General features: G+C 41.3%; 2 protein-coding genes across 2 annotated transcripts in view; both read left to right on the top strand.

Annotated features, from left to right (window-relative positions):
* HEG1 (heart development protein with EGF like domains 1) overlaps positions 1-16,997 on the top strand; it is a 123,791-nt gene extending 106,794 nt beyond the window's left edge. Inside the window, exon 19 of the transcript XR_003792278.1 lies at positions 16,814-16,997. The gene's annotated coding sequence lies outside the window, so the exon portion shown is untranslated. The remainder of the gene's footprint in view (positions 1-16,813) is intronic.
* Positions 15,571-17,577, top strand: part of MUC13 (mucin 13, cell surface associated) — a 33,497-nt gene continuing 31,490 nt past the window's right edge. Inside the window, exons 1-2 of the mRNA XM_029213720.1 lie at positions 15,571-15,574; positions 16,814-17,017. Coding sequence (XP_029069553.1) covers positions 15,571-15,574; positions 16,814-17,017 — 208 coding nt within the window. The remainder of the gene's footprint in view (positions 15,575-16,813; positions 17,018-17,577) is intronic.

Below are 17,577 nucleotides of genomic sequence, written 5' to 3'. Positions count from 1 at the left end.
GCGGCATGTGGGATCTTCCCGGACCGGGGCACGAATCCGTGTCCCCTGCATTGGCAGGCGGACTCCCAACCACTGCGCCACCAGGGAAGCCCCACTCTATGTCTTGATTGGAGCATTTAGTCTATTTACATTAAAGTAATCATTGATAGGTTCGTACTTATTGCCATTTTGTTCATTGTTTTCTTTTTGTTTTTGTAGTTCTTTTTTGTTCCTTTCTTCTTCTTTTGCTCTTTTCCCTTGTGATTTGATGACTATCTTTAGTGTTATGTTTGGATTCCTTTCTCTTTTGTGTATGTGTATCTATTATACACTTCTGGTTTGCAGTTACCATGAGATTCATATATAACAACATATCTTTTTCTTTTAAGTTGGTGATCTCTTAGGCTCAAATGCATTCTAACAACCCTGCATGTTTACTCCTTCCCCACAACGTCTGATATTTTGGTGTCATATTTTACATCTTTTTGTTTTGTAGATCCCTTTACTACTTATTGGGATATAAATGATTGTATTACTTTTGTCTTTTAACCTTACTACTAGCTTTATAAGTGGTTGATCTACTACCTTTACTGTATGTTTGCTTTTACCAATGAGAATTTTTCACTTTGTAATTTTCATATTTCTGGTTGTGGCCTTTTCTACTTAGAGAAGTCCCTTTAACATTCCCGCAAAACCAACTTAGTGGTGCTGAACTCCTTTAGGTTTTGCTTGTCTGTAAAACTGTTTATCTCTCCTCCAACTTTGAATGACAGCCCTGCCAGGTAGAATGTTCTTGGTTATAGGTTTTTTTCCTTTCATCACTTTAGATATATTGTGCCACTTCCTTCTGGCCTGCAAAGATTCTGCTGAAAAGTCAGCTTATAGTCTTATGGGAGTTCCTTTATACATGACTAGTTGCTTTTCTCTTGCTGCTTTTAAGATTCTCTCTTTAATTTTTGCCATTTTAATTACAGGATGTTTTGGTGTGGACCTCTTTGGGTTCCTCTTCTTTGGAACTGTCTGTGCTTCTTGGACCTGAATTTTTTTTCCTTTCCCAGGTTAGGGAAGTTTTCAGTTACTGTTTCTTAAAGTAAGTTCTCTACCACTCTCTCTCTCTCTTCTCCTTATGGGACCTCTACAGTGCAAATGTTAGTATGCTTTATGTTGTCCCAGAGAGCTCTTAAGTGTTCCTCATTTTTTTTTAATTCTTTTTTTGTGTGTGTGATATCCACTACTTTGTCTTCCACTGATCTGTTCCTCTGTACCATCTAATCTACCATTGATTCCTTCCAGTGTGTTTTTTATTTCAGTTATTATATTCTTCAGCTCTGTTTATTTCTTCTTTGTATCTTCTCTTTGTTGAAATCTCATTGTGTGTTCATCCATTCTTCTCCCGAGTTCATTGAGCATCTTTATGATCATTAGCTTGAACTCTTTATCAGGTAGATTGCATATCTCCTCTTCACTTAGTTCTTTTACTGAGGTTTTGTCTTGTTTCTTCATTTGTAACATATTCCTCTGTCTCCCCATTTTGCCTAACTCTCTGTGTTTATTTGTATGTATTAGGTAGGTCACTTCTCCAAGATTGAGAAGTGACCTTATGTAGGAGACATCCTGTGGGGCCCAGCAGCACACTTCCCTCTGGTCACCAGCGTTATATGCTCTAGGGGTGCCCCATATGTAGACTGCCTGAGCCCTTTTATTGTAGAGGGGCGAACTGCCATGGGCACATGGAAGGCAAGCCTGGCCCTCAGCCTGGTTCTGCCAGGCCTTGCCTCATGCAGTGGCTGCTGGCCTGCTGGTGAGTGGGACTGATTCCTGGAGCAGCTGGCTGCAGGATCCAGGGAGCCCCAGGGCTGGTCCTGGCCCACTGATGGGCAGGGCCAGGTTCTGGGGCTGTTGTCAGTCCACTGGTGGGTAGGTAAACCTGTGGTGCTGATAAGCTAGGGAGAGGACTCCAATATTGCACTTGCTAGCACCGGTGTCCTCATGGTAGAAGGAGTTCCCCAAAATGGCTTCTGCCAGCATCTATGTCTCCAGGGCATTTCCCCTTTGCTTCCTGCCTCTTGGGGAGGTGCTCTAAGATCAACAGGTTTGTCTGACCCAGGCTCATTTTAATTTATTGCCTCTGTGCTGAGACTTGGAGCATCTGAGATTTTGTGTGAGCTCTCTAAGAGTGGAGTTTCTGTTTCCTACAGCCCTCCAGCTCTCCCGAACACAAGCCCTGCTGGTCTTCAAAGGCAGACATTCTGAGGATTCGTCTTCCCATGCCAGACCCCTAGGCTGGGTAACCCAGTGTGGGGCTCAGACCCCTTGCTGCTTGGGAAGAACCTCCGCAATTGTGATTATCCTCCTGTTTGTGGGTTGTCTCTCTAGGGTGTGAGTCTTGAGTATATTGCCTCCCTGCCCCTCCTACCCATCTCATTGTGGTTCCTTCTTTATATCTTTAGTTGTGGAAAATTATTTCTGCTTGTCGTCAGGTTGTTCTCATCGATATTTGCTTTGTAACTATTTGTAATTTTGGTGTGTCCATGGGAGGAGGTGAGCCCAGGGTTTTACTACTCCACCATCTTGACCACACCTAATAGCAGACTTTGTATTAGCAATGGGAAATGAGTTTTGTGTTCCATCTCTAGTCCCTGAGGAAATGCCAGTGCTTCAACATTTTCTTTTTTTAAATCACCAGTGCATAACCATCATGTCAATAAAGAAGAGAAAAGTGGACTTCAAGTGCCATGCTTTTAAATCCCAGTATGCATTATTTTGGAGTACGGAGCATGGATTATTTTGTCATCAAATTCGATGGCAAAGCATTGCTTATTATGCAACAACACGATTGGTGGGCTAAACTAATAGATTATGTTAAGTTACCAGACTAAGGATGTATCACAGTATTCCCAACTCACAGGAGAGCAGCCATCAGGAAAAACAGAAAATCTTAAATGAATTATCGCATTGCAGCAAAATTTCCTCATAAATTTAAATAATGAAAATGAGGCTGCAGTCAAAGCAAGTTTTCAAGTGGCTCATTTGTTAGCCAAGCAAGGAAAACCAATTAGGGATGAGTTAATTAAATTGTTTTTGATTGCAGCAGCCAAAGAAATGTGTCCAGACAAAAGAAATTTATTTAAGACTGTTTCAGCAAGAATAGTTGCTCAAAGAGTTGAGAACATTGGGAACAGTGTCAGTGGTCAATTAATAAACAAGGCAAATAATTTTGAGTGGTTTTCCTTGGCTCTTGATAGGTGATAGATGTTACCAATACTACTCAGTTGTGGTTTATTTAAGGAGCCAGTGACAAGTTTGAAGTGACTGAATAATTAGCCTCCATGAATAGCTTCTGTGGAACAACTATAAGAAATAATATTTTCAAAATGAAATTATCTACTTTAAATGGGTAAATATATGATATGTGAATTAAATCTCAATAAAGCTATTTTGTAAAAAAATATTTGCAAAGAAATTGTGAGAACACTATTTTGAGTATAAATTGAAGTAGAATCTGCTAAGATATGTTACAGCTGAAGGTGGTAGAAATATGTGTGGAGCAGAAAAAGCTGTAGTTGGATTCACTTACAAAGCTCCTGAAAATGTTAGACATTTAAAGCCTATGGCTATTCATTATATTATTTATGAGTAAGAATTCTGTGGAGAATATTTGAATATACCCTGTGTTGTAGAGCCGGTACTGTTAACGATGAACGTCATTCACTGTCAGTGAACTTAACCATCACTGGTTCTGTGAATCTTTGTCTAATATAGAAGCTAACATCCTGACTTATCCTACTATAAAGCAGTTTCATGGCCGAGCAGTAGTGAGCAGAGTGGAGCAGAGACTGAGATATTTGCCTGCAATGGCTTTTGGAGGTAGCTTTTGCTAAAGACTTGGTAATGCTTCTTAATGAATTCAACTTACAATTACAAGGTAAAACAGCACTACATGCAAATTTTATACTATGGTTAAGTCATTTTAATAACAATTTAATAATGTTGTATAATTCACAAGTAATGTCAAGCTACTTTCTATACTTCCCCTGCAGTCAAAATTTAAAATGAGAAGCAAGATCTTCCTATCTAGCCTTTTTTTTTTTTAAAGAAGATGTTGGGGGTAGGAGTTTATTAATTTATTTTATTTATTTTTGCTGTGTTGGGTCTTCGTTTCTGTGCGAGGGTTTTCTCCAGCCGCGGCAAGCGGGGGCCACTCTTCATCGCGGTGCACGGGCCTCTCACTATCGCGGCCTCTCTTGCTGCAGAGCACAGGCTCCAGGCACGCAGGCTCAGTAGTTGTGGCTCACAGGCCTAGTTGCTCTGCGACATGTGGGATCTTCCCAGGCCAGGGCTCGAACCCAAGTCCCCTGCATTAGCAGGCAGATTCTCAACCACTGCGCCACCAGAGAAGCCCCTGTCTAGCCTTTTATTGAACAAGTTTGCTGACCCAGATCTAAGTCACAGTTCTACCTGTGCTTCAGATTCCTAGCCATAATATATGTATTATAATAGTAAATCTTCTTTATGATTCTGAGTTAATAAGTGTGAAGTGAAGAGTGTAGAATGGTGGCACATGGTAGGTGCTTTTTAAGTGTAAGTTATTAATAACTATATTTCTATAGCTCTTCTGAACTATGCAGAGATGTGGTCATTACAAAAAGCTATCTGTAGGCAGAGGGAGGCCTCTGGTGAATACAAATTTCCTTTAAGACAGTCCTCTGTAAAATTGCTGGAGGGATTTCCATCTAATCCATCCCAGATTACATCTTAAATTTTTTATTTTTTGGTGGCAGATTTATTGAGATATAATTCACATACCATACAGTTCACTGATTTAAATTCAATGCATCATCACAGCCAATTTTAGAATATTTCCATCATCCCAGAAAGAAAGCCATACTTCTTAGCCATCATCCCCTAATCCTCCCGCTTCCCCCTAGCCCTAGGCAACAACTGATCCACTTTCTGTCTCTACAGATTTGCCTATTCTGGACATTTAATATAAATGGAATTATACGATATGTGGTCTTTATGACTGGTTTGTTTCACTTAGCCTATTATTTTCAAGCTTTATCCACATTGTACTTTATTCCTTTTTATGGTGGAATAATGTTCCACTGTATAAAATATACCACATTCTGTTAATCCATTCATCCGTTGATAGACATTGTGTTCTTTCTATCTTTTGGCTATTGTGAATAATGAACTTTGATGTACAAATTTTTGTGTGGACAAGTTTTCTCACTTCTCTTAGGAATATATCTGGAAGTGGAATTGCTGGGTGAAATGGGAACTCTCACTTTTTGAGGAATTACCAGACTTTTGTCTAGAGTAGCTGTACCATTTTGCATCCCTACCAGAAGTGTATGAGGATTCCAATTCCCCACATCCTCACCAATACTTGGCAATTATCTGTCTTTTGCTTATAGCCATCTTAGTGATGATAAAGTGATATCCAGCTCACTTTCAATTCTCTGGGATGATGTATTGGGGAAAACTACTCTTCCCACCACTCCACACTGGGTCCGTGTGGGAACAACACCCTGGGGGCCCAGCCCTGCAAGAGCTTCAGGGTATTTGCACTAAAACGTAACTTTTTCTCAGAGGAGAAAAGATTCCCAGAGATTGTGCCCCATTGGTAATTAGTTTTCAATTCACAAACCCACACATTTATACTACCCTCTGAATGAGCATTATTGGGAGATGAGGAAATATTTTTCAAGGGACTACAAATAGTTACAGGGCAGATTATTACAAGGCATCTTGACTCAGCAGGAGCCAGCACAAGATCGCTTCTAGAGAGAAGTTCTGTAGACACTACTGCCCAGCCCTACCTCCCACCACCCACTCCCCAACCTTGTGATTTCCAGAGACACCAAGGAGTCTTCTGGGGAGAGGGACCAGGGCCGGTGGGAGAGAATTTCCAGAAAGGAAGGGGGAGTCTCCCTGAGGAGACAGACCTTCCCTCACTGCAGGAGGTCAGAGGGAAGGGTGGTTTCTGGTCCTTCCCTTTATGGCGGCTGCCACCCAGAGTGGAGCAGAGACTGAGATATTTGCCTGCAAAGGAAGCCTGCCAATCGGGGGCTGTTTATTGCGTGCCTATGTGCGCTGGCCTCTGCTGGGTGTTGTGCTTATCAGGTGCACTTTGCAGAGAGGGTTTCAAGGTGAGGTCTTCCCGTTATGGGAAGTAGCTCCCAGCCCACCTTGCGTGTGCCCTGCATAGCACTTTCACAGTTATCGCAGAAATGCTCATTTCAAGTCATTGCTCTATCCGCAGAGCCTGGAACAACATCTGGCAGTTGTAGATGCGCTAAAGTGTTCATTGAATGAAGGGAAACACCTAGACTTGACACTGGCTGGTGGAACCCAAGCATAGTACCACACTGTATCTATTGTTTTGTAGTTTATTTATACTTAGTAAATACAGTATTGCTGAAAATTTCCTTTGTCATAGTGACTATGTAATATTCTTCTCACGAACTCAATAAATTTGTCTTGACCAAGCTCTAGCTTTTGGACATTTTCATAGTTTAAATTTTTTCCTATGAAGAATAATACATCCTTGTATAGATGTTTTTGAGCACAGGTCTGACTGTTCCCTTAGGATAAATTCCTAGAATGGAATTGCTGGGTCGAGTGGTGGGTCCATTGTTAGAGGCCTGTGATGCATATCGCCAAATGTCCCTTCCCCCAAAGGCTGTGTATGAGGCCTGTTTCCCACACACCATTGTCTTCAGCAAGCATTGTCATTCTTTTCATCTTCTCAGTAAGATAGGCACATAATCAGAGTATCTAACTGATTCCTGATGCTATGCAGCCTCTCAGGAGATTGCTTATGAATGCATGCCCAAGTTTTATTTCAAATTTGTCATAAAGAAAACAGTTCCTGAGATAGCCAGATCAAAGATTCCTTCTTGGGCTTCCCTGGTGGCGCAGTGGTTGAGAGTCCGCCTGCCAATGCAGGGGACACAGGTTCGTGCCCCGGTCCGGGAAGATCCCACATGCTGCGGAGCAGCTGGGCCCGTGAGCCATGGCCGCTGAGCCTGTGCTACCGGAGCCTGTGCTCCGCAATGGGAGAGGCCACAACAGTGAGAGGCCTGTGTACCGCCAAAAAAAAAAAAAAAAAAAAGATTCCTTCTTGGAAGAGACATTTTATAGGTGATGAAGAACAACAGCGACTGAAAAGAATGTCTGGTTACAGATCATTGGGAAAGTTGCAGGTCGAGTTGGAGCCTTGAACGTCAAGTTAAATGTCATTACACTCTCCCCCGAGTGACAGTAAGCTGGCGGTGGGGGGGTAACTTCCCAGGAACAGGTGCTTATCTGAGAATAAGTCAGTTATCAGAAAATAACTCGGAGTTCAGCTCCAACGCAGGCTTGGTTCAATTTCCTCTTTTACTACTTTCATGTGACATTTGTCATGTTGTTGATATTTCATATTTCTTTTTACTTATTTCTATTTACCTGTTTGCTTCCCCCACCCCCATGCTTTTAAAAGCCCTCCTCCGCAACATCCACCCAATGATGTGTCCTAACATGGTGTTTTCCATACAGGATTCTTGACAAACCATATATCGTCTCTAGTCTTTTCTTCCATAATTTGTTTCCTTGATATCGACATTTTTTTCAAGACCTAAATGAATTTACTTTTAAAATAAACTTTACATCATCACCTCAAATAAAACATTAGTTTCATTTTCCATAAATAGAAAGTCACCATAAAATAAATACAATAAAAGTGAAGTGTGATTGGATTCTAGGTGGGTATCTGTGATTGCCAAAGGCTCTTTGAGCAGTTCTCTTCCTTGTAATGGGAAATAATGCAAGAAAGAGAACAGTTAAAGATATATTAGCAGTAAATGAGATTTTACAATCAGAATGACTGAAATAAGTTTGAAATTGCAATTAACTTCCCCTTCTAAGTGAACCAGCGTTCTCGAATGCTGTGTCCATAGACGACTTAAAATCGTCTGTGTGCTATGAGCACAGTGGCTCTCACACCTGAGCGTGCATCAGCATTTCCTGGAGTCTTGTTAAAACACAGATCACCGATTCAGTAAGTCTGGGCTAGGGCTTGAAATGTGCATTTCTTTTTCCCTCCCTCCTCACTTTCTTTCTTTCTTGCTGCGTTGGGTCTTCATTGCTGCGCGCCGGCTTTCTCTAGTTGCAGTGAGCGGGAGCTACTCTTCATTGCGGTGCGCGGGCTTCTCATTGTGGTGGCTTCTCTTGTTGCAGCGCACCGGCTCTAGGCACGCGGGCTTCAGTAGCTGCAGCATGCAGGCTCAGTGGTTGTGGCTTGCCGGCTTTGTTGCTCTATAGCATGTGGGATCTTCCTGGACCAGGGCTCAAACCCGTGTCCCCTGCATTGGCAGGCGGATTCTTAACCACTGCGCCACCAGGGAATGTGCATTTCTAAAAAGTGCTCAGGCCATGCTGGTGCTGCTGGTCCAGGGCACATACTCCAAAAGGCACAGCCCTCATTGCCTCGCATCTCACTTTAGGAAGAACTGGCTAGGGAAGGCCGACAGGTGCAAACCAGAAACAACTGCAACTCCAAACAGGTGCAAACCTACTCCCGTTCGTTGTGACCATTTTCCTCTCAAAGAGCAACAAGCCCAGGCCCAAGGCTGGCATCCCTGAGAGCAGTGCTGTAATTTCTAGAAACACTCACTTCCTCTGGGAGGAAAGCTGAATTGCATTGTGTGGCCAGGAGAGAGCTTTCTGGCCTTCATAAAACCTCCCCAAAATCGGCAAGCAGAGGAGGAAGTAGGTGAGAAGCCACCCTACTTCCTTGGGAATGCCCCTCCATATGACTTCTCCCGGAGTTGAATTTTCTAAAGACCGATATTCAAATGGAATTAAGGAGTCCACAAAATTTGACTCTCTCCATGATGAGAAAATAAATTTTTTTGAGAACTGACTAAACTCAGTGACGTGAGTAGATAAGTGATTGTCAAGTTTTATAAGCCACACCTCCAAAAGCCAATGCCTCGCCCTTTTGAAGGCTAAGGTGTTTGAAACGCAGCTCCAGGGATGGAATGCCCACGTGTCGGCATTGGAACCTTCCTCTGAGCCCTTGACATCACCTGTGTGTGAGAAGAGAAAATCTCAGGAAGAGAGCTCAACCATGATACTGCCTCCCAACAAGTCAATCATGTTAATTGGTCCATGTTTCTCTCTAGGGCCTATCTTTATAGAGATATATTTTTCACATAATTAGATATATAATGAAAACTTTGCCTTTAAAAAATTTTTTTTTATATGAAGTGTAGTTGATTTACAATGTTGTTTTAATTTCTGGTATACAGCAAAGTGATTCAGTTATACATATATATTCTTTTCCGTTATGTTTTATCACAGGATATTGACTATAGTTCCCTGTGCTATACAGTGGGACATTGTTGTTTATCTATTTTATATATAGTAGTTTGTATCTGCTAATCCCAAACTCCTAATTTATCCCTTCTCCTCCCCCTTTCCCCTTTGGTAACCATAAGTTTGTTCTCTATGTCTGTGAGTCTGTTTCTGTTTTGTAAATAAGGTCATATGTATCATATTTTAGATTCCACATGTAAATGATATCATCTGGTATTTGTCTTTCTCTGTCTGACTTACTTCACTTAGGATTATAATCTCTAGGTCCATCCAAGTTGCTGCAAATGGCATTATTCCATTCATTTTTATGGCTGAGTAATATTCCACTGTAGATATGTACCACTTCTTCTTTATCCATTTGTCTGTTGATGGACATTTAGGTTGCTTCCATGTCTTGGCTATTGTAAATAGTGCTGCTATGAACATTGGGATGCATGTTTATTTTCGAATTAGAGTTTTCTCCAGACATATGCCCAGGAGTGGGATTTGTTGGATCATATGGCAACTCTATTTCTGGTGTTTTAAGGGACCTCCATACTGTTCTCCATAGTGGCTGCACCAATTTACATTCCCACCAACAGTCAGTGTAGGAGAGAGAACCCTACGTTTTTCACACACTGTCACAGTAGAAGCAGCACTCTCCCTTATTGCTGTATCTAAGCTTCCCTTGTGCAATGCTGTCATGTGTTTCAAGGATAGTCACCACATTTATTCCTCTGTTCTTGAATATTAAAAGTTGTCTTAAACTTTCTATAATATACATAATAGTGCAGCAAATGTATTTGTACATATACTTTTCCCTTGAACTGAAAACATTTCCTTAGGATACAGTCCTAAGTGAATTTCTCAGTCAAAAGGTAAGAACATTTTTATGGCTCTTAATACTTGTTGCTGAATTGCCTTTTGGAGGCGGGGGGGGGATGTAGCATTTGCAAGCATGTTAAATTATCTGCACCCTCACCAGAACTGAACATTATCAATGTGAACACTTTTAACAGATGTAAAATGTCATTTCATTTTTGTTCTAGTTAGTAGCATGTCTTTAAAACGAGTGAAAAGTTTAGTATTTTCCCCATACTTCTTTTTTTTTTTGAATTTTATTTTATTTATTTTTTTATACAGCAGGTTCTTATTAGTTATCCACTTTTTCCCATATTTCTTTACTAAGTTTATTTTCTCTCTGTGGATAATTTGATTATGACAATCAACTTCTGGAAAAGGAATTATCCAAATGGTGGCGAGTCTGAAGACCCAGAACGATATCTTATTTACTTGCATTCCCCTATGATGATACTACCATGTGGCAGAATCAAAGTAGCTGAAGAGGGGCTCTTCCAAATCAAATTCCAATCCTAAATGGCTTTGACACAGCTCTCTTCTGTTTACCCTATGTCTGAATAGTCGGATATAATTTAAATTAATGGGCCCGTCCTGTCCCTCTCCATAGCCAATAGATCATTGATAAGGTCCCTGCTGAAGTGTAGTTCTCTGGTGACCAGGTAATTGTGGGTAAACTTAGCTCGTTTTAGATGATTCTGCGACTAAGTCACCTAAACAGACTGTTGTTTCTATGGGAAAATGGAGTCTGTGTTTTCGACTTACAGGTATCTAGAATATAGCTGGTGTGGTGCTAATAAATATCACCCCTTTTCCTTGCCCACATTTTGAATCATGTGAGAATTGAGACAAAGAATATGGCAGATGGAGACAAAATATCACTTTCAACAGGAGCTTATTTCGGAGAATGTGGTTTAGGGCTTTCTAATACTGAATCCTTACCTCCCAGCTACAACAGTCCTGAATACCCAGGTTCTCTCCCAGAAGGGTAAGGCAGGATTGGAGCTGAGTATTCCCAGTTTATTCTTCTGAAATAAGTCAGCACACCTCACTTAGGGCAGAGTCAGTAAAGGCACTGAGAGGCCAGGAGCGTGGCGCTCACTGAGCTGCTCCACAGGGAAGGATTCCCATCAGCCACGAGGAAGAAGCATTTCCACAACTGAGAAGCTCTATGTACTTGTCTCTATAGTCCTGGAGTGTTGTAGTCTGGTGTGGCCAGGGTTCAAAGAGGCCTAAGAAAGGATGACTGTGGATTCATACGTTCAGGACTACCTGACCTTCTTGTTGCTCACGTTTTGCCAGGTAAGGCCAGGGAAGAGTCAGGAAGGCAGGTGCCTAGAAGACCTCCATCCCTTCCTGGTCATACTTCCTTGTGTCCTCAGCAGAGAAGTGGAGTAGAAAACCACAGTAGATATCGACACTGTTGTAATAGAGTGGCATTAGCAGACACTGGCAGTAGTGCTCTGTGGATCCTACTCTCTTGATATCTTGAAACCAGAAAAAGGTAGAGCAGTGGGCTCTTCCTGGTTTAGGAGACAGGATTTGAGACACTGCAGCTAATTATGTGACCTCAGGCCACTTTCTCAATTTTCCAAAATTCCTGGTTAGCCTTTTATAAAGGGAATGTACTAGGTTGAAATGCCATGTAAAAATGGCAGAAAGGGAGAACATATTTGCAATACGTATATAAAGAACACTTGACGACTCAAAAATAAGGAGACAACTCCACTAAAAATGGACAAATGATTTGAAACAAATATTTTTTAAAAGAAGAGATATGGGGCTTCCCTGGTGGCGCAGTGGTTGAGAGTCCACCTGCCGATGCAGGGGACACAGGTTCGTGCCCCGGTCCGGGAAGATCCCACATGCCGCGGAGTGGCTGGGCCCGTGAGCCATGGCCGCTGAGCCTGCGCGTCCGGAGCCTGTGCTCCGCAACGGGAGAGGCCACAGCAGTGAGAGGCCCGCGTACCACAAAAAAAAAAAAAGATGCTCCATATCATTTGTCGTCAGGAGATGCAAATTAAAACCAAAGTGAGATACCACTACATACCCTTTAGAATGGTTAATATTATAAAGACTGAGAGTAAGCAAGTGTTGGCAAGGATGGGTAGCAACTGGAACTCATATGTTGCTGATGGGAATGTAAATTGGAACAGCTTTGGAAAACAATTTGAGAGTTTGTTAAAAGTTAAACATATACGTATCATATGATACAACCATTCCACACCTAAGTATTCACCCAAGAGAAATGAAAGCATATGACCACACAAAGACTTGTGCATGAATATTCATAGGACCTTTGTAATAGTCAAAAACTGGAAACAACCCAAATGTCCATCAACAGATGAATAGATAAACCGGAGTATGTTCACCATATCTATACAATGGAATACTCTTCAGAAATAGGAAAAAACAAACTATTAATATATACAACAACATGAATGAATCTCAAAATAATTGTCCTGAGTCAAAGAAGCCAGACCAAAAAACAACCCCCTCCCAAATGCAGTACATCTGTATGACTCCATTTGTATAAAATTCTAGAAAATACAAATTAATCTGTAGTGACAGAAAGCAATCAGTGGTTACCTTAGACTGGAGGTGTGGGGAAGGGTGAACACAAGAAAACTTTGGGGAATTATGAGAACATTTGATATCTTGATTATGGTGATGGTTTCATGGGTGTGTGTACGTGTCAAAGCTTTAAATGTGTGAGTTTACATAAATTGTACCTCAATAAAGTTGTCAAAGAAGGGAAGAATAAAGAAAGGAAACAGGGAAGGAGGAAGAACTGACACACAGTAATACGGATGAATTTCACAAAACGTGCTGAGGGAGAGAAGCTGGACGTAAAATAACACATACTGTACGACTCCGTTTATATACAATTCTAGAAAAAGCAAACTAATCTCTAGTGACAGAAAGCAGGTTGGCAGTTGCCTGGGGTTGGGGGTGGAGGACAGAATAGACTGCAAAAGGGCAAGAGGAAACTTTTGGGTGTGATCAATGTTCTGTATCTTGATTGTAATGGTGGTTTGACATGAATATACATCTATCAAAGCTCATTGAGTTTTACACTTCAAATGGATTGATTTATTGAAGTAAATTATACCTACCTAAATAAAGTGAGTTTTAAAAGACAAAAAGAATTTTAAAAGGCCTTTGTTTAACTCTTGCTGCCAGGGATCATTCAAGCTGAGAATAATGTACCACATATGGGCCCAAGAGTTGTCCTTGCTGGGGGAGGGGGGGATATTTAAATGAGCCTCTCAGCTGTGAAGAGTAAATCCCAAATCCTATTCCTGAATGAAGATTTTTGGGACAACAGGGAACTCGCCTGCTGTGTAACATAAAAATTTTTGTTTTCACTAAGGTTAGAGTGAAAACTCTGGCTAATATTCACGAGGTGTTATTGGCTTCATTCCTCTGCCTGGGGCCAAATGCAGTGGGGTGGGGGTCCTGGATTTTAAAGAGGGAGGACTGGATTAAAAAGACCTTCATCCAAGTGATAAAGCTGGTTCCAGAAACGTGGTGAGAGGTCAGGGGCTGAGGAATAAGAGGTGAGTAGAGGACCTGCGAGGGGGGGACCTGGCCCATGAACAACCACGAGTCAAGAGATCGAGTCATCTGTTTTAAGGTATTCTCTTTCTGCACTGTATTTTCCCCTCCTTGATCTGTCACACACAAACTCTCAGTAAAGTTAGATTAAAGGTTACAATTTGATATTCACTGCCTCTGAGGACATTAATGGGGGGTCATGTCCAGGTACAGTGATATGTGGGGAACCAGGGAAGCTTGGAGACATGAATACAAAGTTGCTAGAAGTGACCGTCAGAGAGGCCCAGAGTGGTGGTCCACAGTGAAAGGTGATAAAAGCTCAGCAACAAACAGTCTGGAGAAACACGTGAGGACTCCTCAGGGATTCTCAGAACTATAGCTGGAGGAAACTGGATTTCCTGCACTCCAGCTGAGTGAGAAGAGCACAGACTATATTACTGAGTGTTTAAAGGAACGGTGACCTCCTAAAAGGTGGTAGCTTGGGGATGTTTGGAATATAAAGAGATTAACTAACACCCCCCTCTGCTCCCCAGTCTCCCAAGGATGTTTGGACTGTCCTGAGTTATTTTGGACTATGAGACAAAAATAATCCATAACTCCTGGTTCGCCTCTTCTATCTCAAAAGCTCGGAAGGGACCTACGCTATATGACCAAACCCTAACTAGTAATTGCCTTTGTCTGGTTTGACGTCAGTTAATTACTGGACTTTGAACCTGAGAGAGAGTTAAAAAGAAAGATAGCTGGAGGGAAATCATTTTCTCCCTGGATTACCTAGCAAGAACAGCTAAAATGAAAGCCTTCACTCACCTCAGTCTTCTTGCCCTCCTTTTTCTAATCTCAGGTAAGGAACATTTAAAAATTTTTAATTCTTTTAATCATGTTTGTTGTCTCTGGGATAGAATCAGCAGGCTTAAGCTTAATTCCCACGGCCCCGTTAGGTGGACTATTTTGTGGATGAAGTTTCCTCTCCAACTGGGCTCAAAGACACAAGGCATTTCAGTCTGTGATGAAGGCAGATAGAACAGTAGTAAAAGAAGCTTCTGGACTAAGATTTGGGGTTCAGCAAGCCAGAGATTTGTCCCTGAGAACCCTGAGGCCAGACAAGAACAACTTGGTAGTTCCAAGGGCTCAGTGCCCTAGAATCCCCTTCTCTTTAACCTTCAGATGTCATTTGGGTCCTAATGCAGAGCAGGGACCTGGTTTAATCCCTGAATGTGGCATCAAGAGTTCTTTTTTGCCCCTTACTCATGGGGGTCAAGGCTTACCTCTGGGCAAATCCCTTAATCCCTCTGAGTACTGGTGGGCATTCCTGTCAAATGTGGATGCTCATAACCATTCCATAGGCCTGTTGGACACAGGGTAAGCCCTTGATAAGTGAGAGTAGTAGGAGGAACAGGGTAGCAGCTGTCGAGATGGCCAGCTGATGAACTATTTTCTTGCTCCTGGGAGAGCATTTGCCTATGAATGACTGGTTAAGCCCAGCCCTGTTCAAGGTGAAGAGCCAGATTCTGTCATCCAGGGGCTTCCAGACCCAAGCGGGAATTAGGCAACATCTTCGGCAGTTTTTCTATTTCCAAAGGTTTACAAATAGCTTCCTCACTAAAACTTTTCCTTTTAATAATTTTTTTAACCGATTGTCATTGTCAGAGCTCTTAGAGACAATTAAGCGTTCTAGAAAAGTGATTATAGGATCACTAAGAGTACACTACCCCATGTGTCCAGGGGTTCCTAAGATTTGAAAAAAGGCAGCTTTGATGATCAGCATAGCCCTTAGGGCAAAAACCACCTGCATTCATCTTATTCTTTAAAAAGTTCATGTCTCTAGAATTACGAATGGGTAAACATCACCAGAAAACATTTTGAAGAAGTTTAATACATGAAATACCTTAATGAGGTATTTTTATTTCATCATTCTTTAAACACAACCCCTTCCCTACCATCCCTCAGCTAACAAGCGATGTAATGGAAAATTGGGACAATTGGCTGTAAATTGTAAAAAGACAAAAGGAGGCATGTCCAGGTGGTAAACAGCTCCACCTGGTGGCATTTTCAATTGCCCTCACTGAGAACTGCTCTGAGGAATATTAAACTCAGATCGACAGTTCTGCAACTACAGGCATAAATGATATTACATCTTGTAATAATACGACATGTTGATATTAATATATAATTGATATTTAATATTATAAATTGTATTAATATATTATAATTAATAATAATACAATAAATAATATTAACTCTTCATATTTTTCTACCAGTTGAACATCATATTTTTCAGTAACTTTTTTTTTTTTTTTTTTTTTTGCCGTGCCTCGCGGCTTGCGGGATCTCAATTCCCTGACTAGGGATGGAACCCGGGCCACAGCAGTGATAGCCTGGAATCCTAACCACTAGGCCACCCAGGGAACTCCCCAGTAACATTTTTCCAGTTTTGTCTGTTTAATTTTTAATTGTATTTATTGTGGGTTTTTTTTTAAAGAAGTAGTCATGTATTTTCATTTTTAATGTAATCCACTACATTTATTTTTCAGACAAAAAACGGATTGGGTACTAATTAGTATTAAATAATAGCAACTGTCATTATATATTCAATGTTATGTCTTCTGAAACTTAATATCTTTGTTCCTCCAGCCGAGAACCAAACTGCTTCAAGCTCAGCTGCCTCTAATACAATAAGCAATTATTAAAGCTACAGTGACTTGAGGTTCAATGTTCACATTCAACAAGTTTAAATCCACTCTTATGTGATTTTTGAAACCTTATTTATTAACTGAAAATATTGCTTGCTGATAAAACTTGCTCAAATGCTATCGCTGAATGTACAAGTCACTGATTATGCCAATACAACAAAGATAACCACATGTTTGAGGATTGCAATGAGCCAGACATTCACTGAAAAAAAAAAATACAACAAAACAAAACTCACACAATATCTGAGAATCTGGACACTTTGTATCAGTGTTTTGAAGTGTTTCATTAATATCTTAAGACAAGTGTATCAAAACCTTGGCATGATTTAATTTAAAGTCGCCAATTTTATTTTTACTAACATCAGAAATTTGTGCCTGTGCCACAGGTGTTGCTGTAACTTCTGCCAACACCACGAGCGTTCCTACTTCTACCACAGACCCTACAGCTCCTACCGACACCACGAGCGCTCCTACTTCTACCACAGACTCTACAGCTCCTACCGACACCACGAGCGCTCCTACTTCTACCACAGACTCTGCAGCTCTTGCCACCAAAACGAGTACACCTACTCCCTCCACAAATAGCCCAGGTAAGAGCAATTCGCTCAAAGCTTCTCACTGAGGAGTCACAGTATTTTGGAGGAGGGTAGGTAAGTTTGTTCTACCAGAGTAGGGAAGTGCATATAAAGAGACCCAAGGTGTCCTTGGATATGAACCCCTGGAATTAAAAAGTCTGGGTCGCACGGGCTAATAGTAATGGCAGACATGCTAAAAGATTACCTGTTCCATTCTCCTTTCCTCAAGTTATTTGCCAGATGTGGAATATTTTTATGAACTTGGACATTTAAAAGCTACTTTTCCAGCTTCCCTCTCCCTGGTAGATTTTTGCAAATAGTTTCAGCTTCTCTGAGGTCAGGTGCAAATAAGCACTGACTCTCCAGCCCCACTGGTCTAGATCCCTGGTCTACTGAAGGAAAGAGTCACTTCTATCCTGATTCCTCATCAAATGTTATGGAAAAATTATGACATTCAAAGGTAGCTGATCACAATTTAGAATTTGAGCTAATTCATGGAATTTGAGCCTGAGAGATTAAAAAGCCAAACAACAGCAGTACTCAAACAGTCCTAGACATGACCAGAGCCGTGGTCC

This window comes from Monodon monoceros, unplaced genomic scaffold (genome assembly GCF_005190385.1).
Source record: "Monodon monoceros isolate NGI ecotype Baffin Bay Population unplaced genomic scaffold, NGI_Narwhal_1 Super_Scaffold_11, whole genome shotgun sequence".
Classification (NCBI taxonomy): domain Eukaryota; kingdom Metazoa; phylum Chordata; class Mammalia; order Artiodactyla; family Monodontidae; genus Monodon; species Monodon monoceros.
The sequence above is the reverse complement of the archived record's forward strand: the minus strand, read 5'-3'. Positions and strand labels throughout refer to the sequence as shown.